The sequence below is a fragment of the Betta splendens genome, chromosome 22 (genome assembly GCF_900634795.4).
Source record: "Betta splendens chromosome 22, fBetSpl5.4, whole genome shotgun sequence".
NCBI classification, from domain to species: Eukaryota; Metazoa; Chordata; class Actinopteri; order Anabantiformes; family Osphronemidae; genus Betta; species Betta splendens.
Window position 1 is genome coordinate 13,723,681 of NC_040900.2, and position 24,638 is coordinate 13,748,318.

Here is a 24,638-nt window from a genome sequence, read left to right on the forward strand (position 1 = left end):
CTAAGAGTCAGATAGATTGTTCTGATCCAGAAAAACACAACGTCTTAAACCTAGGTTGATTCATCTCGTATTTTCCTGCTTGTCTTTGTTTCTGCAGGTGCCCAACTTCGGTCCGCTGTTTGACGGAGCCATTGTGGACATGAAGATTTTGCCCACCATGGTCAGAGCCACAGCCATCAATGCCAGCCGAGCCCTCAAGTCCCTCATTCCTCTTTACCAGAACTTGTATCCTTTTAAATGAGTACCAAAAATGTGAAACAGAATTAAAAGCGAGAGAGAGAGATAGTAGAGGCTACTCTGTATGGTAACAAAGCAAACTTATCCTGCTGGTTTTAGTTGGTGGAAGGCTTTGCTTCGTCTACTTTTAAGTTAGAATATGTATGTGGTTTTGTGTGGATTGCTGAAATCCACACAAGAAGAATGTTGTTTGTTATCACACAGTTCAAGTGTAAGGAATAGCAAATCAATGTCCAGTGGTGTTTGGCTTTGTTGTAAGAGTTGGTGTGATAGAGCTGTGTTCAGTTTTATCTGAAGTGTTATATATCAAGTGTGTGTCGTGTCGTACACTTTGAAGCAGACTGTTTTTGGGCGTGTGTGCGGGCGTACGGACGCCCATTACGTGTCTGCAAGAGGGACAGACAGGTGAATTTACAGCTTGTCTTGATCTGATGCGACGGTAGCGCTCAATAGTTATTGATGACTGCCCCCCAAATGAGGGGGTTTGCTCTGGAGCCATATGTGCAAGCTCTCTGTCTCACACACACACACACACACACACACACCCACACAGTTAATTCCACTCACACCGACACAGAAGTACAGAACTAGAGTAATGCAAATACCCCCACATACTAACATGCAGCTGCATACACAGGCGTGGTTGTGGTGAGGTGAAGTGTCATTGATTGAGTCAAAGGGCAGTTTCTGATCATTGGAATCGTTTCTCAGAAGTTTGTTTGCCTAGCGATGCTGTCTTCCTGTTTGTCTACTTATCTGCGTTTTTATTTCCTGCACTGTTTCCCTTTGGACTCAGATAAGTTCAAGTTTACTTGATGACAGATAACACAAGTTGCAACAATGGGTGTTTATTGTGTTTTATTCTAAAACCAGTAGTTTGAATACTAATTGAATCATCCCTCACTCCCGTCTCTCTTTCCCCTTTGTTTTCCCCCTCCTGTCCAGCCCTTTCCTCTCCCTTTCAACCACTGCATTGCTTCCTCCACCCTCTTCCCCCCTCCTCTTTTCAACAATATAATTTGAGTTGCTAGAGGTGATGCTTGCCAAGAAGGTGCAAGGAGTGTGGAGAGAAGTGGGGGAAGTGGGAGGCTGAAGAAGCCATTTTGCTCCTCCAAGTCCACCCAGCAAGCTGAGGACGAGGAGATTGTTATGCTCAGTGTGGGGCTGTAGCTTGTACCCAACACCCCCACCCTCTCCGAACCTATTGTGTTGAAAGTGTGCTCTTTCTCGCATATATTTACGTCATGAGTTGGTGTGTGTCGTTTGTGTGACTCCTGCGATCTTGACCAAGTGTGTAGACATGTAGACATCTCTACACTTGTGTTCGTGTTGTGTCTATGTCTATGTAGACTTGCGTACTGTGTGTGTTTGTTTGGCCGTGTACACGTGCCAGATGACACACGTGTGTTGCATGCTTGTTTGGAGGTGTTTGTGTGTGTCTGCAAGTGTCCTGGTGTGTATTGATTGGTGGTTGCAGCAGGTCGATGTCTCTGACAGAGTGAATTACAGTAATCAGTCATTATTGACTCCCCTACTCTCTGCTACACACACCTCTCTCCTCTAACTCCTTGTCCCTCCACCTCTCCCTCCCGTCTCTGCTTCTGTGACTTTGATTTTCTTTTTTTTATCTCTTCAGTCTACGTCTCGGTCGTAACGTGACTCTGTCTGCTCCTGTTCTGTGTGCATCGGTGCCCCTTAGTGTAATTGTGCCTATCTCAATCTCTAACTCTGTCCCTGTGATTTCTCTTCTGTCTCTTTAAATCTCTTATCTCACATTGTCCTTCTCTGTTCTATTCTCTATCTTTTGCTTGTTTTCAGATTTTTTTACTTTTCATACTTCATTCAATTTGAGTGTTCCTTCACTGCATCATCTTTTGAGTTCATTCGCTTTTTTTTTAAAATTGAGACAAACTGAGATGTAATACAAAATGGGTTTTAGAGTTAATGACTCAGAACTGCTGGATTTAGCAAAATTTAAAACAGGTGTAAGCTGCCAAACATACAGCACAGGTGTAAAAACCTATAGATTCAGAATGTATTTAACTTTTTTCATAAATTAGAATCAAGCATCAAACAACATCACATAAGGTTTCGCACCCTTGTATGTCGGGGCCCCTCAGGTGCTGCATCAGCCTTGAGACTGTGCCCTCTTTGTTTCTGAGTGCTGCATTTTAACATCAAGTATCTTCACTGAGGGGCTGACACAGAAGACCAGGGGGTAGAGAGCGACAGAAAGAAGGTTGGCAGAGCTAAGTGTGTCAGTGTTTAACTGGCATTATTCTTTCTCTCGCTCACTCTCTCCCTCTGTCTGTCTTCTTCCCTCCCTCTCGCTCGGTCTGTCTCTGTCTCTTGGCCTTTAGGGCAGTCCATCTGCCTTCCCTCTCTCTCTCTGATCTTTCATTCACCATGACTAGAGCCATCCAAAATGCGCACACACACTCGCAGAGTGCCAGGCTACTGGGACAGCTGTGTGTGAGCAAAGCTCTATCGCACATATCAGCTCATTGCAGCAAGTAAAGCATCTCAGACTCCGACACACACACATACTGCAAAAAAACCTTGTAGCCTCATGTTTTTATTACAACGAACTGTAACACAACTGAACATTTCAAACTTCTAGGCCTTCCTGTGACGTGTACACACAGCAGCAGCTCTTCGGTCACTGTAGACTCAGATGGGTTCTCCTGTAGCCCTCCATACTGGAGTCAACCCCCATGAACTCATAGATTAGAGTAGATGAAAGAAAGGAGCAGACTGCTGAGCGTTATATTGGTGTCACCACTCCTTAAGCAGCAGCATACTTCTTGAACCTAATAGTTCCTACAGGTCATATGAGACAATGCAACACTTTCAGTAAATGGTACGACTCTGAATATTTTTAGGTTTTCTTAATGTCAACACCTCATACATAACTTATTCCTGTGTTCCACAGAAACCAGTCTGAAATAGTAGAGATGGAATTTATTTAGTCTGTCCCACATGTAGTCACTTCAAAAAGTAATCTGTCCTACACATTTTACAGTTGTATATCATTTAGAAATATGAAATAAATGCTATTTATGCCAACCATTTTAAACCCTACTGTATATCCCACAATGGCAAGTTAAAAAAAAATAATTTGCAAATTAAACTTATTAATTTCTTTTAATTATTTAATATTTAATTATTTTTCAAAAGTTAAAAAAAAGTCTTTGGTGAATAGATTAATGGGCAAATCTTTTTTTATTCCAAATTAAATTTACTAGAGTGTAATGTGGCATGGTGTGAATACTTTATGAAGGGACATATGTCATGTCAATTTTTAGCATTAGATTAGCCACCTCTAAATTGTTTTGGTTATTATTTTCTAGGGGATATAGTTTAAAGAATATAGTGTCCATACAGTAAGTGTAAATGTACTCCAACAATTGTTTAACAACAGTTATACATTCATAAAAGACAAAATAAGTAAATGTAAATATTGTATAGAGGAGATAATGTGTGTGTGTGTGTGTGTGTGTGTGTGTGTGTGTGTGTGTGTGTGTGTGTGTGTGTGTGTGTGTGTGTGTGTGTGTGTGTGTGTGTGTGTGTGTGTGTGTGTGTGTGGCCATTCTCCATCTGCTTCTGGGCGATTGTGGTCAGGGGAAACAATGTTGGAGAGATACAAAGCTACTACATACTTTGCCAGCAGGAGTCCACATGTGTGCATGACTTTTCAAATGTATATCCTCCGTCCATTTGTGCTTCTACTTTTGTCGTGTTTATGTTGTTGTGTATAAATTTCTCTGTTAGGATTACAGCTATTGTTTGCATGTGTGGGACATCCCCTCTAGTAGTTGATTGGCAGAGATAGCTGCAGTGAGGCTGGGGTCAGCATATGGCTCGGTGTGATAGCGATGCTGTGTTTGTGTGTGTGTTTTCTGTGCATGTGTGTGTCGCTGCCTTTCCATCTCTTTCTCACACTGTTCCCAGTGAAATGATGGCAGCTCTGGGCATGTAGCGCTATTATCCCCCATATCCCCACACACACACGAAGAGCAGCCAAACGCCTAGCGGCCTGCCTGGCTTCCCTTTGCCAGCTCCCACAATAGAGCCTATTGTCCCAGTGAGGCTACTATCTGCCATGTGTGTGTGACGAGGAGTGTGTGTTTCTCCCCATGGTAGAAAGGTGAGGGCAGAGCCTCACAAATTGAAGACATTTTGTTTATTGCCGATGCTGAAATGGGGTCATATTATCTTTAACCTCACCCAAGCTCCACTATACCTGTTAGGCATGGAAGGAGACTGTCCTTTTGACATGAAATAGAGTTGCAGTGCTGTGTTTGATAAAACGAGATTTAAAACATTGAAAGCAATATTCGAAACTGTTGCAGCTGGTGCATCTAGATATACATTTTTATTCTTTATTTCACAACATGCACACTTATAATCTAATTGGTAAGATGTTAAGGGGTTTGTATTAGTGAAGGTTAAGCGTAAGGATATGAATGAGTCTGCGTGTGAGTACATGCAGCGGGGGGAGGTGATGGTAGTTAATTGTTTCCCGTTGGGGAGATGGAGGAAATGAAAAGAAAAGGGTGTAAAGGAGGGGCTGTGGCTAATCTTTTCCACTTTCTCCTTAGGGAAGTGTTTGTGTGTGACGCTGTAAAAATTGCCAGCACAACCTGTATTAGCCGACATGTTAAAGAAGATTAACAGAAGTCAGGAGGAAAGAAAGATTATCCATATCATTATTTATATTAATCATTAAATAGACATATTGTGTTTTATTTTACTTGTGTTATATTATGAACTCTGCACTTGCAAGGGTGTTGAACATAAGTGCAAAACCCTGAATACAAGATGTCATGTTGCACAACTGACATTTTTCCATGGATAGATGTGGGTTGACCTGACTTATCTCTGGTCAGCGAGGCGTGTTACTTAAGATATTATGTTCTATATTTTTTGTGCACTCATTTCTGAAATATAGGATTCATAAAACCACATTATGTGCACTTTTGTGCGTGCGTTTGTGTTCATGTGTTCATGCCTTGTCACCGAAGGCTGTGCAGACACATGAGTTGTAGCCATCAGTGACTTGATCACACCTTGTTGGAGCAGACCCCCCTCTGACTGGTAAACAAGCTAATCTGTAGTGTGTGTGTGTGTGTGTGTGTGTGTGTGTGTGTGTGTGTGTGTGTGTGTGTGTGTGTGTGTGTGTGTGTGTGTCTATGAATGTTAGTATTTTTATGTGACAAGGTATTTAAGATTCAGGACAGGATGTCGCTGATAACAGAGACCACAGTGAAGTGCGGCACAGCAAACGATGAGTTTCAAAAGTGTCTTCAGTTTGACACTAAAGGAGCAGAAAGAGACAGAGACTAGAGATGCTGTCAAATGATTAGTAATTAATCAAAGACCAAAAACCAAAACGTATTATTAAATCAAGTGCAGCGTGAGACCACGCGCCGAGATATACAACAGATTAGTCCTGCCACAGCTCCATGTTACAATTATATGTACAATTATGTGTGTGTATGTATGTGTGTGTCTCTCTCTCTCTCTCTCTCTCTCTCTCTCTCTCTCTCTCTCTCCCTATATATATAGATATATAGATATAGATATAGATATGTATGTATATATATAGATATAGATATAGATATATATAGATATCACACATTGTGTGTGTGGAGAATAAATAGAGCCTGGAGATAAAACCAGGATCCATCTCCGTAATCAAAGAATTATTATCATCACCTCAGTGCTGACCACTAACACCAATGCATGTGTGTTTGTGTTAAATGGCTTGTAATTGCGCTGGCAGCTTTAGGGCTCCCCAGTGGTGAGGTGTGTGTGTGTGTGTGTGTGTGTGTGTGTGTGTGTGTGTGTGTGTGTGTGTGTGTGTGTGTGTGTGTGTGTGTGTGTGTGTGTGTGTGTGTGTGTGTGTGTGTGTGTGTGTGTGTGTGTGTGTGTGTGTGTGTGTGTGTGTGTGTGTGTGTGTGTGTGTGTGTGCGCGCCCAGACTCATGTCAAAGGGTGAAATAGTGGGGTGACAAGGGGCCAATTAATGTATCACGTCTGGTCTTTTCCTCAGCCTCTGTTTCTACATTGGGTTAAAGAGCAGATGAATAGGGGCTAAATACAATTGTGCGTGTGCATTAGAGCGACCTATCTCTGTCCTCATCTTTGGCATATGTGGACACACACACACTTGTAATGAAATCACAAAGCCTCCATATCATTGCTATCACAGAGAGATATAAACCCATTAGCTTGTTCCTTTGGGCGTGGACACACACAGACACACAGGTTTATCATTACACGCTGTAAAGCTTTTCCAATTGTATTATCCCTCTGATGTCCTTCTCTCTGTTGTCTTTTCCAATGCCCAGGGTGGAGAGGACAGATAGGGTGCGTGTGGGTTGGTGTGTGTTAGATGCACAGTGAGATGTGGTGCACGTTCCTGAAAAGGTGTCTCATAGGTAAAGGATAGAAAATGAGAGAGCAGAGGTAGTGCTGTTCTGGTTTTAATAGAAATTTTAGCCTTAAAAAGGGGAAAGGAGAATGTCTGCGCTGTGTCACACCGATCTTGTGTGTTAGTCACCTTTTTGAATTAGGGTGTGATTCATTGTCTTGTCAAGTAAATGATTCATAAAAACTGATTCACAAAAAGGGAAAATCTGATCAGCTGTAAGTGAACACTGTGCAAGAAGCAGTTTCTGTGCAGAGTTAAAATTGTTCTTGTAAAAAGCAAGTGTACTCAGTCAAAAGTATCACCAACACGCTTCAATTCCACTGCATTCATTCTGGAGATAAACTGTATTTACAAAGTAGATTTTTATTCCCTGTTGTCGTTGAAACCTGTATTTCTTTGACTGAGTCAAATGATGGCATGTAGTAGATGGAGCAGATCATTTATCATATATTATTCATATATTCTTTATTCCTATACGAATATCTAAGATCCACTGCATCTAATTGAATTCAAACAATAATCTAAAATGGGATTTTTTTGGGGGGGTGGGATTAAATACTTTTTATATTCTCCAATTTTTGCAGAAACGTAAATCCAATAACACCTTTAAGTAATTCTACTCTGATAACATTATTTATGAAGGCACTTTACTCAATAATAAGGTTACGCAGTAATTCCTTCATATCAGAGAAACTTGACTATTTCTAATCAAACACGTTTGCTCTATTTAACAGTTAGTTGCCAGAAGCAATTTTGATGTGTTATTTTATATTGTTTAATTGTTGTTAACATTAGAGCTGATGGTTTTAAATGTAATGTCAGAGATTATTCGCTTTCCCGATTCACGCTTCACTTGAAGCTTCATTCCAAGTCTGTTGCTTGGAAATTTTGAGAGTCTAGGAGTCTAAATTATGACACAGCACATGTTTAGTTTAAAGCAGTGAGGCGTGATGGAGCCCATTCTTTTATAAAATGAAAAATAAGAAAATATTCTTTATTAATCCACCTCTACACGCACTGTCCTCTGGGCTTTTTCCCCAATAATTTTAAATGCAACACATTAGACCCACATTTCATTATTGTTAAAACAAATTTCATTAAAAAAATTAGGAAATTATTTATCAGTGGTTTTATTCATGCATGTATGCTAAATTCAGAACATCCTGTATTAATTTATAAGATAGATCTATCACCCTACATTAATGAGACAACATCTGAACCAACAGCAGCATGTATGTTGATTGATAAAACAATTTTGGTTAATTTGTGCAGAAATTAAACTTTTTAAAGTTGTAATGTGTCAGTCAAGTTGATGCAATGGTTCCCCTTTGCCCCGATCAGCTTGCTCCCTGCCTGCTCCGCCGCGCTCTGCACTGCCCTTCAGATACGTTATCAATTTATAATAAATAAGAAGCTCCAACTTAATAAATCCTCTGTTAGAAGAATGAGTCTAACCCAGGAAACATCTGTCCACCTCATTCCGGTTCTCACATTTTATTCTTCGTGTACAGCCTGAAATTGAAACAATTTGAGCACCGAAATTTGAAAATACTTACGTATCCTGTAATCATCTGCCTGCAATGCATGGCTTGATGAATGGTCTTTTTTTGTGCATCTGCATAATTTTGCCTTGATGTGCAGGAGCATCATCCCTCATTTAAAACTCATCCCAGCCAGATGTGTTCAATGACGGCACAACTTGGTCGGGACTATTAAAAGGATGTGACATCTGCATAAATCTGTGAACCACTGAACTCCTGTGTTTGACACACACACACACACACACACACACACACACACACACACACACACACACACACAGAGCTCAGCAGTGGGCCCGGTTCCTAATGCGCTAACAAGCTCCCTTTCTCCTCCCCTCGCCTCCTGTCCGCCTGCCTCCCTCGGTCTCAAGTGATCGCAGGAGTCTAACGCCACCACAATGAGCTGCGCTGCGGGAGAGGCAGAGAGAAAAGGGCTGAAATGGAGCGAGAAAGAGAAAGAGCCAGAGAAGGCACGAACACTTCACTCTTTGAGCCACGTACAAGAAAATGAGTTTCTGACTCAACACAAAAGAAGCTCTTTATCCGCCCCCTCTCTCCTCCATCCTTCCCGTCCGCCTTTCTCTGTGCTGCTGTTTCTCACTCGCCAGGCTTTTCTTCCTCTCTTTCTCCTCTCATAATTTTCCCTCTTTCTTTCCTCTTCTCCCTGCGATCAAGAGATATTTTCTGCTAATGACTTAATAAGAGGAGCCATCTGAAATTCAATTACAGTGCATTTCATAGTGATGACTGTCATTTGGATGGAGGCAGAGATGTGCGAACGCAATGCAAGTCTTATTTTCTTTGACCTCTCACTGGTTTGTACTTTGTACATACAGCTAATAATAACTATTTGTATAGCATGCTTTATACTTCCCTTAATAGGATGAACATCAGAGACGTTAGGGAACAGAACCCCTGTTAAATAATATGGATAATGAATATATGATGGAGAAGAGGAAGCTCCAGCTGTGTCTATTTTCATTTAAAATAAACAAGTAAAATCCTCATATTAAAATATATTATAATATACAAGATTTGCACAGTAAGTGTGTTGAAATATGAGATACAAAGTTTTTAGTTTCTTCGTGTAAATGTTGCTCTGGCGACACATCAGCACTGTGTCACAGCAGTGTGTGAATTGACTTTAGTCTGTCAGCGGGTGACATCCATAAATGTAGTGTTCTTAATTGGTAGATTGCAGTTCTGTGATTGGCTGTAACTCTAATTTGCCTGGTTGTATGTGCAGGCCCTACAACCTGTGGTTCAGACCAGATCTGAATGGAGCCGTCTGTGTCATTGTGAGACGGTGACATAAGGCCGTAGCAGACGCCCCCCGCTGGGAAGTAGATGAGCACAAAGAGTAAAGAACAGTAGCGTGATGTTGCTGTCGTTTATCTCAGCAGTGAGAGCCTGACGTTTGTCCTGCTTCTCCCTGTTCCTGCCTACGGTTTCTTGGCCTTCGCAGACTCTCCTCACGGCCCTTGATGCCGCAGCCACCCATAGTTAAGGCAAGCTGCTGTTTGTCAGAATATATAACGCTGCCTGTTCTTAATTGCATTACGCTGCACACCGCTCCCCCTTCACACCCTCGCTCGGTGAGAAGTGTCATGCAGGGGAGTCGGAAACAGGAAGGCAAACCGTGAGATCGCACAGAGACTCTGCGTGACTGTTGCTCTTCTCTCAGCTTAGGCCAGGAGGCAGACAGACGCGCTCACACTGCACTGTTCAGGTACTTAAATATCCTCCTCCCTGTCTCACCCCTCGCACCTCTGCTGTGACTCACTGTAGGTTCTCACCGTTCGTCATTTTTGCTTCCACCCCCCCCCCCCCCCCCCCCCCATCTTTTACAAGCTCTCTTTCTCTCTGTGTCTCACTTTCATCTCAGGTCTTTGCTGCTTTCTCCTCACATCCCCACATTAGTTTCCTCACTACTTCCTTCATAATTTCTTTGGCCCTTTTTAAGCAGCTGTTACGTTTTAATCTAAGATCTTTTTTCTAGCTGTTGATGCAAACTGCAACATTTGTTGAGTTGTCTGAAGTTTGTTCTCTCTGCTTTGCAAGCTTTAATTCTTTCCGCCTCTGTTTCCGGCCCTCCTCCTCTCCTCTCTTGTCTTTTCTGCCAGCGCAGTCTGTCCCTCCACTTTAAAGGAGCCATATTGTTGTTATTATCATTGTCTCTAACTGGATCAGTTACCATTAGACCTGAATCTTCGTCCTTCTGAGGCACATAGAGCAGCTTTCTAACTCAATAGAAAACCCATGGGCACCGTTTCTGATGGCTGACCCATTCACAACACGCACACTGAGGTACAGACACAAAAATGTCATTCTGAAGATTCATTGGCTTAATCCCATCACACACACACACACACACACACACACACACACACACACACACACACACACACACACACACACACACTGTGGCTCTTCACAAGCAGCCTTATCAAACACAGACACACAGCGCTCTCATTGAAAACACTCACTGAGTGAATGGTAATACTATTGGGAGATGATTAGGCTGTGTGTGTCCAGGAGAGTGTAGCTGCTGCGCATGGCCGTCATTATTGTTAGATGTATGACAAGAACTAAGGAACATAGGGTCATTCTGTCAATGAGGTTATCTCTCTCAGATGGACAGTGGAGGTCCTGGTTTCCATTTAGTCCACTCTCTGCAGAATCCATCTTTCTTTGAATGCATTGCTAAAAGCTTTAATAGCAAATGATAAAAGCTCTTTGGTTTGTCTTCCTCTCTAGCTGCAGTACCATGGAAAATATGTGTATGGAGCTAAAACTGGTTTATCTGCTTTATTAGATCATTTGCAACTTATTTGATTTTATTTAACTTTTTTAAGCTTTTGATTTTATATTTTTTTAATCATATGTTATGTTGTCATGCAGTTATGTGACAATGTGTAGTTCACATTATGTCCTCTCACATCAACTTTTATCAATTTTTTTAAATTGATGCTTTTGATGTTCTGAACTTTGTTTTGCCCAGAATTACATTTTGGTTTTCTTAATGTAAATTCATTTATAAACCCTGCCCTTATACTGATACTTTCTCTTTCTCTCAAATTGTCGAACCTGTTATTATTGTGGCCATTTTAAGATTTTTCCCAGGGCAGCCACAGTATACTTTCCTTTTTTTAGTATAATCGTAGGAAGACGTGATTTCCTTCCACTTTCCTCCTTTTGTTTATTTTTGTTTCAACCTTGACCTTTGACCTCAGCTATGAGGAGCGAGCCCGGTACCTGGAGACCATAGTGCAGCACCACCTGGAACCGACCACCTTTGAGGATTATGCAGCCCGTGTCTACAGTCCTGCTCCCTGCACACACCTGCCCTCCGACACTGGTAAGACCTAACCCTTTACACCAGCACCACAAAAGACCCCCTCCACCTCAGCTGAAACAGATGATGTGTCGAGATCACACACGCACAGTCAGAGCCTTGTATCCGCTCCGTTCTGTGTTTTAATGTGAAGCTGTGATGAGCTTTCCTATGTCTCTAGAGCCTCAATGATGAATTAGCTGACATCTGATCAGCCGTGCAGATGTCAAGCAAGCACCTGGGAGTTCTATTCACATATCTGCCTCTCGTGTATCCTGCTACGTTTATTAGGCAGAGACGGATGCTTTTGTCGTCTTCTATTTCAAACAGTCCTTACACTTAATCTTGTTATTTCACACAGCACTTATTTACAATAATTGGATTTGTTTAACAGAGCCACGCTGTTATTTTGTAAGCGCTCTTACATATACAGCGCATGACAACACTGCTGTTTGACGTATGTTTGTGTTGGTTATCTGCATTTTAACAAGACGACTCATGTCGTGTTTTTTTTCTTTACCGTGTTTGTCATTTGTTGTTTGTTTCTCTGCAGCAGCTCCCTCAACCACACTGGTTATTGTTTTAAAATAATAATGATTTTACAGTTGGACCTGGTTCGTGGCTGAATGACACAGAGATTAACCTGATAGAAATGTTCATCAAGAACATAGCATTTGAATTCCATTTGCTTAAGCAGCATGCTTGTTCTGTATCATGTATTGGTCGTACTGGGTGTCGTTCAGCCCAGGTGCTATTTCAGCACACAGGATCCACAAGGTAAAATAGAAGTATTACATTACTCGTCCTTTTTGATTAGGCCTCCTACATTATTATACAGTATTAGGCTGCTAAATGCATGAATCCTGTGCTCTGAAATATTCCCTGCCGTTCCAGCACCACATCCTCTCTTCTTACATTAACTCGCAGGTTGTCCTACTTGACAGTAACAGCGATCAAACATTCTTCTCTCTCTGTTGTCATTTGATTTGTTTTACAAACTGTTGATTGCTCTTTCCTTTTCATTTGCTTTGCCTTATTTTTCATTTTGTTTTCTTTTGTTTATTGGTTTGTTTTTTTCCCTCCCTCCTTAGATCGTATTGTCTCACTTGCCTATAGTTAAAAGGTAAGCCTGGTCACATGATTGGCACGTCCTGTTCTGATTGGTTCTTCAGCCTGATTCATGCTCTCTTCCAGTTCCACCACCGTGTTTCTTCCTTTGTTTTCTCCAGTTTAAGAAGGTGTGCATGTGTTAATAGCAGCCCACTCTACTATTCAAAATAAAAAGGTGTGTAGTTTGGTATGACTCATTGTACATGTCCAACCATAACATTAGTCCCGTCAGCTTGATTCAAAAATAACAATAAAACAATATTAACTGTACTGTTGAATAGATTCAAATATTTTGTACTTCTTAGTTATGTTGCCATTTTGTTTTTCTATTTACTTAGAGGCCGTTTTCTCTTCAGTCAGCATCATTTGTATGATTTAGTTGGAGATTTGTTTCAGTGTTAGTGCAGAGCTTTCTCTATTTTAGCTCAGTTGGTCTCCAAGTCTGGGAGGAAATAATGTTTTTCTTTAGATGTGAAAAGCTCAACTGTGATTAGAGGCTTGTTGTGTGTACTGTTTGGTGCCAAATGGGTCATATGTAGTGTTTTAGGATAATTGTACCTGTGAATGAGACAGAACCAACACCTCATTAAGCATTACGTCTTCATGGGGAATCTCTATAAGTAGCACATATTGTCCCAAGATCCCAACTCATAGGTTGAACAAAAGATGGGGGGGGGGTGGAAGCAAACAAAACACAGTAAGTTATAAAAACAGTCCTGGACCTGAGACCCGAGACCTGGAAACCAGCTTCTTTAGACCCACACTCACCTTTTTTCAGCATAAACATGTTGCCATCTCTTTTAATATAAGCTTGTTGAATACCAAACTACACCCAGTCTTCGTTGTAACAATGTGACAGACTCTCCTCCTGTTCACTGTAATAACCTTCCTGTTTGTGTGATTAACCTGCCATAACACTGACCCGGTGAAGCTCCGCCTCTAACCTCTCGTTTGCTCCTCTCCATCGCTTTGGTGATGATGCACATCAGCCCCACACCAACAAATGCACACATGCTCATTCTTTACATAATGTGGGTAGAAACAGCTAAATACTGTGCCTCACAAGCTTTAGTTGTGTCATTTAAGAAGCACATGTGATATGATTGTCTGTGTTACGATGCCAATTTGTGGTCTTTTGCGTTTCTTCCCTCATTATTTGTATAAAGTCTTCTTAATCTTTATTTTTTACTCATTTCCTCTGTTTCTGTTTCTCTTTTTCTGCTACACTTTCCTGAACTGCTCCTTCATTGTCTCCTTTGTGTACTTTTGTGTTTATGCTTTGTCCTTCTGTCCTGTTAAATTTCCCCTCCTCTCTTTCCCTATGTGTTATTTTTCCTCCTCCCTGACACCATTTCTTGATATTGCTCTCCACACTTTTTCGTTTTAGAGGACCACAGTGTTATGTACCTGGTTCCTAAACCGTTAGACAGCTTTAGCTTGCTTAGGGTGAAGGGGAAAGGCCTCAAGCAGAAGGTCCTCCATGCAGGCTGTGAATGGTACACACTGTAGAGATAGACGTCCTGTTTCCTACCTGATGTAGTTAAAATTATCTTCAGGAACACATTTTTAGCCTGTGTGTGCATGTGTGCGCGTGAGACCTGGCTCAGTAGAACACATGATATCATGTTCTTGTCGTCCATTTATCCCTTTCTCCTGTTATTCACCTTATCCTCTTTTATCCCTCTCTTCTCCACTGAACCTCTTGGTCCCTCACCTCCCACCTCACCCTTCTTCTCTGCAGGCTCCTGCCTAGAGATTCTTCGGGGAGAAAGTCCGGCTCTTGGGGAGGCCGGGAGCGACTCTGCGTCCCCCATGTCCCCCCGGACTAGCAAGAGCCGCATGTCCATGAAGCTGCGACGCTCCTCTGGATCAGCCAATAAGACCTGAGGTCCTACCGTTTGATCCCCAGGTTCCATTGTTTGGCGCCGTCCACACACAAGTCAATCGGTTGGAATTACTCTTTGAAAAATGTGTTGCTGGGGTAAATTAGGTCTTTAACTGTTTTTCGAGTAATGATGATCATCACAGATATTATTTTAAACACAATGATTGATGCTTTTCTTATATGAATGTGACAACCAGGGGTGTTTGTACCGCTGTACTCACACTTTCCTCTCTAGCATGTTGCTGTTCTGACGCTGTCACTTAAAAGGAGTCTGAGGAGGAAACTTTACTGTACCTTCATTTTAGCTTTATTTATCCTCAGCTTTGCTCACAGTTAACATAAAAATAAGTTCTGCCACTGTAGGAGGCTGATCTGTAACAGTAGAGCACATCAATACAATACAGTATTAATTTATAGTAGTCTGTGCCATTATACAAACTCCAGTAGTAGACCACTGTGCCACATCAAGTTCGTCTTCTTCTGGAAACTGTAGAAGAAACATTCAAAAAGATCAAACTACGAAACACACAGAAGCGAGTCTCTTCAGTCTAAAACATTAAGAGCAGCAGTTTGTTCAGTCCTCCTAAAATGTAAATAGAACCTTGTTCATTTCCTTGCGCTTCTCCCAAACCACAAACATTTTCTGCTTTTGAATTCAGAAAATAAATTGTCTTCCTGATGTTTAAGGACCGGGAGTGACTTTATGTCAGGAACAGTGTTACTGCATGTAGAGACTGGTCTCCTGCAGAGGAGGCAAAAGGGCTTTCTAGAAAACAAAGAACGAGCACTTCTTATTAAAGGTTTGTTTGATTTGCTCCTGCTGTAAAATAGGAACAAGCACTGATAAACTTTCATTAGATTCATTTTCCCATTTCTGCTTTTTCAACTGTTAAATGTGTTTTGAACCAAATTCACATGTTGCTGTATTTTTAGGTCAGTCAAGCCGATGCATTGAAACCACTGCTTTTCTTTTTTGTTTGACTTTGTATGTATGTGTGCATTCTGTATATCTATAGGACTATATATATATATATATATATACTTATCCGTTGTCCCGTTTCTGGATATATATATATATATATATATATATATATATATATATATATATATATATATATATATATATATATATATATATATATATATATATATATATATATATATATATATATATAATGTGTAGTAGATAAATGAGTATCTATGAGAACGTGTACAGTGTGAGGATTGTTGTGTATATACTGTTCTGTGAGAATAGCTGCCAAAACCAAACTGTGGTTTAAGCTCGGACCACGTGACGATAACTAGGTTCACACTACGTTTATGTTCCAACGGTTCCTAAACAGTTTGCACTACATCTAAGGAATCGAAAAAACTTTTAAGACAAACTTTATTGGGCCTCGTTTACCTCGGTCTGTTACAGTATGGTTTGACGTGTTGACAGGTAATTCATTTTCACCACCACAGTGAGGGTGGTGGACGAACAGCAGAGTGTTCACAAACAGAGATAATGTAGCTCTGATGCCAAAGAGGGCGAGAAAGGAAAACGTTCAGTACTGTTCGCACAGATGAAATGGTTAAAATGTTTTTCTTGTAATTAGACTTATCCGTTGTCCCGTTTCTGGATAGAGGGAATCGGGATGGATTCACACTCCTGATCGTTTTTTAGCTGACTTTTCATTTCAGCGCTCCCAGCAGCAACTGCTGAAGTTCTATGTTCTTGCATCTTAGATAATTTCGTTGGTTATGTTTTTTGTTTTTTTACGTTCTCTACACCCTCATGAAAGTAAGATTTATCTGAAACATGTTTTTGAAAATACAAATTGGGCTCAAAGGTTTTGCATTTTACTTCATGCTTGAAGAGCTTGTATCCACAGCTGTATTTGCCATTTGTTTTATTTTAATCCCTGTGTCTTGGGGAACGGAATTTCTAGCTCTGTCAAATCACTTTAAATGAATTTTGTCAATTTCTACAGGTGTATTTGAACACAGGTGAGACTTGACATGTCCTTTATAAATGATTGCGAAGGCAAAAGTTAATTTATAGCCCCACTGCACACACCTGCCTGTCACCACCTGTGTCCCTTTGATCGGTTACTTGTAGCCACTTTGACAATCTGAGCCTGTCCACAGGGCCGCAGTTCAAACTCTGTCCCCAACCCTGAACCAAGCAGCAGCAGCTTGTTTACACTTGTTTATGCTCGTGGGATAACAGCGTCTCCATTTGATGACTTGAGTCCTGTTTCTCCTTTAATGTCCTCTAGATAGAGCTGGAGACATGTCACCTTTTTAAATTAGCAGCAACCATAGAGAGAAGTTACCCAAAAGACTTTCACCATTTTTGTAATGTTTATATCAGCTACTGTTTATTTGCAGAATTTTGACTCGAATTGTTGTTTTTTTCAGTGTTCGTGACAGCAGCAGCTTAAATTTCCCTTCCTCTGCCCTGAACCAAAATGTGGAACTTGCGTGCCTGAGTAGAAGGATACGGGTTGAGCTGTTCGTTTGGATGTAACTACTGACTGTACATTACTGCATGACATCGGTCCAGTACTAACTGCATGTGTTGCATTGCACAGCTTGGCGCCAGCACACTCCTCAAAGTATCATACTGTCAAAGTGTAACTTGTAAAACGTGTAGAATCTTTTATACACGCAGAGTGTGTATGTACGATGATGAAATATGACAATAAATAATTCGTACCACTGACACCAGAACCGGGTTTATACTGTGTGTATGTGTGTGCGTGTGCTCCCTTCAGCTGAGCAAAGGCTTGGCAGTGCAGGACAAGGTGTATTTGATTAGGCTTCATAACATTTATTGACATTATTTAGAATAAAGTTCACATTTAACTTCAGACATATCAAAATAATACTGTATAGGCTTCCACAGTTGCATATTAGCATCATGAAGGCATTTAGCAAATACTTCAACTTCAGTATAATTAATAAAGACAAAAGACATTTTACACATTTTAATTAAATGTTCAGTTAATGTTTCATTTTTATATGAAAATATTTTATAGCAGAGAAGATAACGGGCACATATATTATGAAGGGCATAATTTGGTCTTACCGTTTTTTTTATTTTTGCTTGTAATCGGTCACTGTACATTAAATTGTATTTTAAACCTAGTTAGGACAGTTTTGTTACTGATGGTCTGGTTCTGCTTCACGTGACACCAGTCAGTATGAGCCACAAATGTCATTGATGCTCCTGAATGTCAGTATGATCCGATTATTTTACCACAGAATTATGTTGACTTTGAATGTTCTTTATGTAGAGAAGAAGTGATTTACTGCTGCAGGATATTAGTTTAGAATTCTCGGTCAAACAAAAGTATTTCTGGTTTCTTAATGTATCATACACAGAGTGAGGACAGGAGATGTAATATACATTACAGTAATATTCTCTATATGAGAATAGACAAAAGAATGTGTAACTACCACTTATAGGAGAGTAAGGAAGTCTTTTTGAACAAGACTCCCATTACTGCCTCCTCTTTGTGTAAATATTTTAATCTTATGCTATTTATTTGATAGTGGAATATCTCAGGCCTGTCACTGTCATAAAAAACATCCCCTTTGTCTTCAACAAAAGTCAGAAATTCCCTCGCACTTCTGTTTGTCGAAGGGTTGAACTGTAAAGAGCCTTCGGGGACATGGTTTCAGTACCGTGGACAGCTCCAGTGTATCTGAACGGGGCTCGGCGCGGAACTGACCGCACGCAGCGGTGTTTTGACACCAGCGTGTCCGTCACAGCATTTAACCCATTACCAAGAATTCAAGTTAATATTATTCTAGTGTCCGTATTTCACCAATACATATCACGTATCATAACACAGTAACGCAGTACTGCGTGATAAACCTTTCACTCCTTGACCACAGCTCAGAGAGAATTAATGCAGCTCCATCTCATGCCGGTCAAACACTCAATGTTTCTAAGCAGGCGTCCGTCTGTGCGTGTGTCTCGTGCGCATGTCACGGTCGCACCGTCATCTGCAGCAGCATCACCTGCCGGTTCTCGGTTGGATGATACTTGTTTATGTGTCTCGTGAGCCCGGGAGAACTGAAGAACGTAGACGGACAGTGCTTGCACGTGAAGATCTGCTGCTGCTGCTCGCATTCCCCGGCACCGCTTTCTTCTCTGTGCGCATGAAACACGTCCGGTCTGAGTCCTCCTCCCAGTGGTCCCCCCAACAACTCGTCCCTCATGGCGTGCCACAAACGGTGCTTGTCCCTGATTTCTATGGACGGGAAGCGCGCGCCGCACAGGTGACACAGGAACACCTGGCTCTGTCCGCCATTGGTCTCGCGCACCTGGCCATAAGATGATAAGGGCGGAGACGCCGCCGCTGTCATCTCGTGCGCGGCCAGGTGTTTCTTCAGGTAAGCTTGCCGGCGGAATTTCTTCCCGCAGTACCGGCAGTCGTACACGTCCTCGTCCGGTAACGACTGCACAAAGGATACAGGCGGGTGCGCGAGAGGCTGCTGCTGCTGCGGCAGGTCCGCGCGCTCCTCCGGGTTGCCGTTCAGTAGAAGCAGGCTGGACGGCGGGCTGTCCGCAGCTCGCACCTGTTGCTGTGAGTCCAGACAGTTTTCCACCGTGTTTCGGTAACGAGGCGAGCTGTCGTAACGAGGAGGCGCGAGGCTGTCGCCGTCTGGGCTGTCTCGCGCCTGACCGTGGAGCAGCACGAGAGCCGGCTCGCGCCTAATGCGGGAGCTGTCCAGCCCTCCGTGGTGCTGATTCGTGTTCACGCGCAGCAGCTCGTTCTCTTTGCCCTCCATCTCCGCCGGCTGCCGCTCGTGCTGCACGGGCCCTCGCGCCTCTTTTAAGGGCTGGTTCTTGTTTGTCTGCGTGTCTCCTCCTTGGTTGTTTACCGGGCGAGGTTTGTGCCAGCGGCGGTGCGAAGCCAGGTTGGCGGGACAGCTGAAAACTTTGTCGCACTCTGGACAGCGGTACTCCACGCGCACTATGCGGGAACACTTGTGCTGCGCGAGGGAGAACGGGTCGGGGTACTCTTCTTTGCAGAGCTGGCAGATGAACTCTCCGAGCGGCTGGTTTCCGGTGGGACCGCACGACTTCTCTCGCTGCCTCCTCAGTTCGGGGCTCTCTTTCTTGATCCGCAAACCCAAAACCGGAGACGTCGTGACCTCGTCCTCGAAGTTAAGTTTCCGGGTAACTTTGTGCTTTTTCGACGGGTTCCCCGCGGGCTGTTTGTTGGGTCTGCCGCTGTTCAAGCGTTGGTCCGGTTCGAGGAAGGAGCGCTTCCTCGCTGCTTGGTGCTGCTCCTGGTTCATCAGCGTCAGCGCCGGGAACATGTGCACGTGAGCCATGTTCGAGTCGTACTTGTTACTGTGGCCGTAGGATGGCGCGTGAGGGCGGCTGCTGTTCGCGAGGAGCCTCTCTATAGAAGCGGACACCGAGGTCTGCGCAGGGCTCACTAAAAACGGCAACTCCGGTCCCGGGGAGGATGTCAGGCACCTGGTTGGGAACAACAGCGGTTTCTCTCCCTCCGCGTGGGTCTCGAGCAGTCTCGTGCCGACTGGTTTGACGGGACTACACGACTCCGTCAGCGTCAAATCGTGTGGCGGAGGCAGGAAGAAGCGGGAGAAATCGCCATCAGGGGTCAAGACATCGACCTCGTTCACCTGCTCCTCGGTCTCCGGCAACTGCGCGCGCCGGTCTGCTTCTGCCTCCAGCGCAGACTCCACGTGCGGGTTCCACGACTCTCGGACACCGGTGGAGTCCTCGCGGGAGACCGGAGGTTGTTCATCCGGGCGTTCTAACGGGAGAGCAGTCAACACATCGCTGGATGCGTTTGTCGCTTTGTAGTTCTCGGTTTTCTTTTCACCCTCGTAACTTACAGGTTTGGTGTTGCTGTTGTTTCTGGGCCAATATGACGCCGAGCTTCGGCGGTTTCGCTTCACAAGGAATCCTCGAGGCATGGCGGCGGTGATGACGCTGCTCAGAGCGGGGCACCAAGAGTCGGATGGAACAACAACAACTCTCGTCTCGAGCTCCACTTTCAAGTTGAGCTTTGAAGTAGCAGAGAGAGGAAGAGGGCGAGAGAGAGAGAGAGAGAGATGGAGGCGCGCGCAGGTGTGATGAGAGCACACGAGCGAGCCTGGGGAACACGCACACGCTGTTCATTTGAATAGAGTTTTTTTACCACCACCAAACAGCTCGAATTCATTATTTCGTAAGAATCAGAACTAAACAGCGAAGACTACATTATTATTACCCTTCTGAAAATGGTTGACTAAACGCGTTAAACTTTCTGATTAACCTTAAAGAAGAACCCATTTACCACAATAAAAGAAGGATTTTGTGCGGATTCTTTCAGTTTTATGTTTGGTGTTGAATTCACGTCCGCATTAAAAACTGTAGCTGTAAGATTGACTTTTCAACATTTTTAATATGTTTGCAAATTTTTTTGTTGTCGTGTCTTTATTATTATTATTATTATTATTATTATTATTATTATTATTATTACGCAATTAACGTTTCTCCCACATTTAGTCGACGGCCTGTTTTTCTGTGTTACTACGTTTCTGCCACTCGCCCTTTCCCTCATTCAGGCTCCTGTGTTCTTAGTTATTACCACCGGTGAACAGACAGTTATATTTTTGCTGATCGGGTTTGTGCGCATGTGTTGCACTCATTGTAATTAGAAACAGCGCCCACGAGGAATCAGATCCAGATAGCATCTTTTTACGACTTCTAATGAGCGTTTCTGTCCCGCTTAACAGTCTGATTATCGGCCTTTGTTGTCGGTGGGAATACCTCGGGTACAGATTTCCCTCTGCGTGTGCGAGTGTATCTTATCTCTTGTGCGTGTGTGTGTGTGTGTGTGTGTGTGTGTGTGTGTCCTATTCACTCTCGCCCCCCCCCCCATCCACATAGAAGCTGCTGTGGCCGATAAGAGATCGGAGGGACATCCATCCATCCATCCATCCATCCACCCTCTCCCCCCGGGCTCCACCGGCCCCTTTGCGCGGGCCAGGCGCTCTATAGCTCGTCCAGTGGGCTCTGGCCAGCCGGCGTCGCTCCCTGGAAATCAATCAAGGGTGGACTTGACGAGGGCCGCCTGGGGAATAGACATGACACAGTACAAACTAATTAAGGTTCCTGTAGAACCTAAGTCTGGTTGTTGTGTGTAAATATATGCCTGATCATTTTCTCACAGTGACAAAACCATAGGATTAAGATTCAACGACCTGAACGTGAAGTAATTATCCTGTGATCGATTGTGACACTTTACTATAGCCCGTTAATTTTTCATCTCAACTCAGGCCTAAAGATAAGGTTAAAAAAGTATTTGCTGCAGTAAAAGTTAGTCTCATTCCTCATCAACAAAAACACCTGGTCTTAAATAAAGACTAACAACAGTTGTGTGTTTTTTCACTTGTCATTATTCAACAAAAATAAACCCAAATTGAATGTAGTTATTAGTAGTTTGTAGGTCTACCTTTAAAGGGTTAAAGTAACAGATAGTCATTATTTTCTGTATTGTTCACTGCCACACACTTCATTCAGTTAAAGGTTTGGACTCTATCACTTCAAAACCAGGATTTCTTTTCAGCTGTTTTGATGCTTTCTGCTGTGGTTCAGATCATTGTGCTGCTGCATGACTCAAATCTGATCAAGCTTTAGCTGTGCCACAAATTTGCCTGTAAAATAGTCTGCCATAGAAGAACTATAGAACTCAGTTGACTTAATGGCTGCAAGTTGCCCGGGTCTTGTGGCTATAAAACAAGCCTGAATCCTCACCCCTCTCTGGTTGTGATGAAGTGTTTCTGCTGAATCAATACGTTTTTTTTTTATAATGCTGGGCGTTACAGCCAAAGACCTCTGCTCTGGTCTCATCTGTCCATTAAGATGCAGTTTTGTCAGTCATGCACTTGTTCATGATCTAATAACCAGGACCAGGCTGCAACTAACACTCAACAAGGGGGTACGATTGGAGGATACTTACGTATGGGATGGTGATGCTATAAAAAAGTACCATGTTCATCTGAGGTTGAATTTGTCTGAAACTATGACCTGCTATGGTTAAATAGCTAATAGCTTGTTTCCCCAAAGCCATTCAATTCGAAGATCTTGATGTTGACTTTTGAAATTTGCCATAAATGTTGTTTAGGAAGTATCTATAATTGATTTTGCCTATTATGTATTTTCCATACTCACTCATAAAGGTTGAGGGGATAGTTGGAGTCTATCCCAGCTGTCATTTGAGTAAGAGGTGGGTTCACTCTGGACAGGACAGACAAACAACTCGACTTAAAGCACTGTTCACTGAAACAAATATATTCGATTCCAGTAAAACCAAAATGATTCTAGATGTATCATTATTAAACTTTATTATATTTATTTAAAGCTTCTTAGCTTGTTTTTTTTTTTTTATTTCAGCTGTCCCGTGCAGAAACAACATTTCATAAGCAATAAATGGCAATAAATAATAACATTAAAACATTTCATCCCATCATCATAATACTGAGGGGAGTGTGAGTAGGAACTCTATGGTCAAAGCTATGAAACCTAATGTTGAACATTTTGATGAGGGACTGGATGAAACCAGCAGCTTCTTGACAGTTTTAAAAATGTTCTCAGTCAATCGTCTGTAAAAATATGGATCTATAGACAGTCTGAAGAAAGAGCTGGAGGACATGGTGTGTGTGTGTGTGTGTGTGTGTGTGTGTGTGTGTGTGTGTGTGTGTTTAGTTTGCATCAGTGGGCAGTGAGCTGGATAATTCTTCAGACTGCTGAAAATGACTCTATTGATCTGTGCTTCTCAGTAACAAGCCTCTAAGTACTGCAGTATCAAACCTGAGCCCTGTGTGTGTGTGTGTGTGTGTGTGTGTGTGTGTGTGTGTGTGTGTGTGTGTGTGTGTGTGTGTGTGTGTGTGTGTGTGTGTGTGTGTGTGTGTGTTGGTATACACCAAGTTTGGAGGGGTCTTTATTCCATGTGACCTCATATTAATAATTCGTTAAATTGACATTTGTAGAAACATTCAAAATAGATATAAAGATCATGAAGTAATACACAAACAGTGTCTCATTTGGAGAGAGGTTGGGTTTTAGTGAACTCTAGATCTACTCTTCTCGCCTCGGACATCGCAGACATCAGTCGGTGAGCAGCACCTTGTCGCAGGCTCCGACAGCTGTCGTCATAGTAACGTGGTCGTCTGTCGCCCTCTAGTGGTGGAGAAGGCGACATGACCGCTCAGATAATCTTCGTCTAGCAAATCTTTGGAGATTTCAGGCATTTAATTTAGAAGGTGAGTTAGGTTGACAATTGTTAAATTTCTTCTTAACTACTAGCTGATTCTTTAAACGTACATTAAGTTATTATGATCATTTCACCAGGTGATCCACTGACAGTGTGGCCCCAATGCTGGCAGTTTTCCAAACTTTAACAGCAGATGATGGGAAACACAATTGGTGTTTGCTCAATCTGTATGACACAGAGCTAGAGAGATGTCAGTAAAGGGAAGTTTTTCCTGCTGACTGTAACCTCCACAGCTCAATAAGGCAGAGTCAGCAAAAACCCAGGAACATCAACACAAGTAACAACGGACTGAACAATAAACCCAAATGTTGACCACACGGTCGAGGTAGATGGTCGCACAGTGGAGCGATTTCCTCTCCATTATTGATGCTAAAAAATTTTTTAATAAATTAAATTAAAATCTTTAACAAGGAGAACATGCAAACTCCACAGAAAGTAATCTGAGTGGTGTATGAAGGCCTGCCTTTGCTAATCACTGCTGCCCATATCACCGCTCACTACACTGCATAGTTTTAAAGGTTCATTTATGACTGTTCATATGTGCAGCAGAGGTAGTAATGAGTGCAATGAGGAAGCACATGACTCTAAAAAGTCCTGAAAGCCCAGTGAAGAGGAAGCTGGTGAAGACATAGGTGAACACTGCAGCTCTGCAGTGTTTCAGAGTTCACTGGGATTTTAGTCACTGGTTCAGAATGTGACTCGATCACTTTGACCCTTCATAGTGTTTTCCTGTGTGTGTGTCTAAATCTGAGTCACTCACCATGAGTCACTCAAACCTGTACATGCCTGCTCATGCTTAGAATTCC

General features: G+C 42.5%; 2 protein-coding genes across 11 annotated transcripts in view; one reads left to right on the plus strand and one right to left on the minus strand.

Moving 5' to 3' along the window:
* Nucleotides 1-17,257, plus strand: part of ralgapa1 (Ral GTPase activating protein catalytic subunit alpha 1) — a 45,734-nt gene extending 28,477 nt beyond the window's left edge. For 6 of the 10 annotated variants that reach the window (XM_029138136.3, XM_029138139.3, XM_029138144.3 and 3 more), the window contains 3 exons: nt 98-225; nt 11,447-11,571; nt 14,399-17,257. In XM_029138136.3, the coding sequence (XP_028993969.1) occupies nt 98-225; nt 11,447-11,571; nt 14,399-14,544 (399 nt within the window). In that variant the 3' untranslated portion in view covers nt 14,545-17,257. Of the gene's footprint in view, nt 1-97; nt 226-11,446; nt 11,572-12,638; nt 12,671-12,741; nt 12,833-14,044; nt 14,154-14,398 lie in introns of all 10 variants that reach the window. The other 4 variants (XR_003784336.3, XR_003784337.3, XM_029138141.3 and 1 more) reach the window with 4 other exon arrangements.
* Nucleotides 17,258-17,336: 79 nt separating this feature from the next.
* Nucleotides 17,337-20,630, minus strand: LOC114848915 (insulinoma-associated protein 2). Its single transcript, XM_029139827.3, has one exon. The coding sequence runs from the start codon at nt 20,486-20,488 to the stop codon at nt 18,521-18,523; it is 1,968 nt and encodes a 655-aa protein (XP_028995660.1). The 5' UTR covers nt 20,489-20,630; the 3' UTR covers nt 17,337-18,520.
* Nucleotides 20,631-24,638: the final 4,008 nt, after the last annotated feature.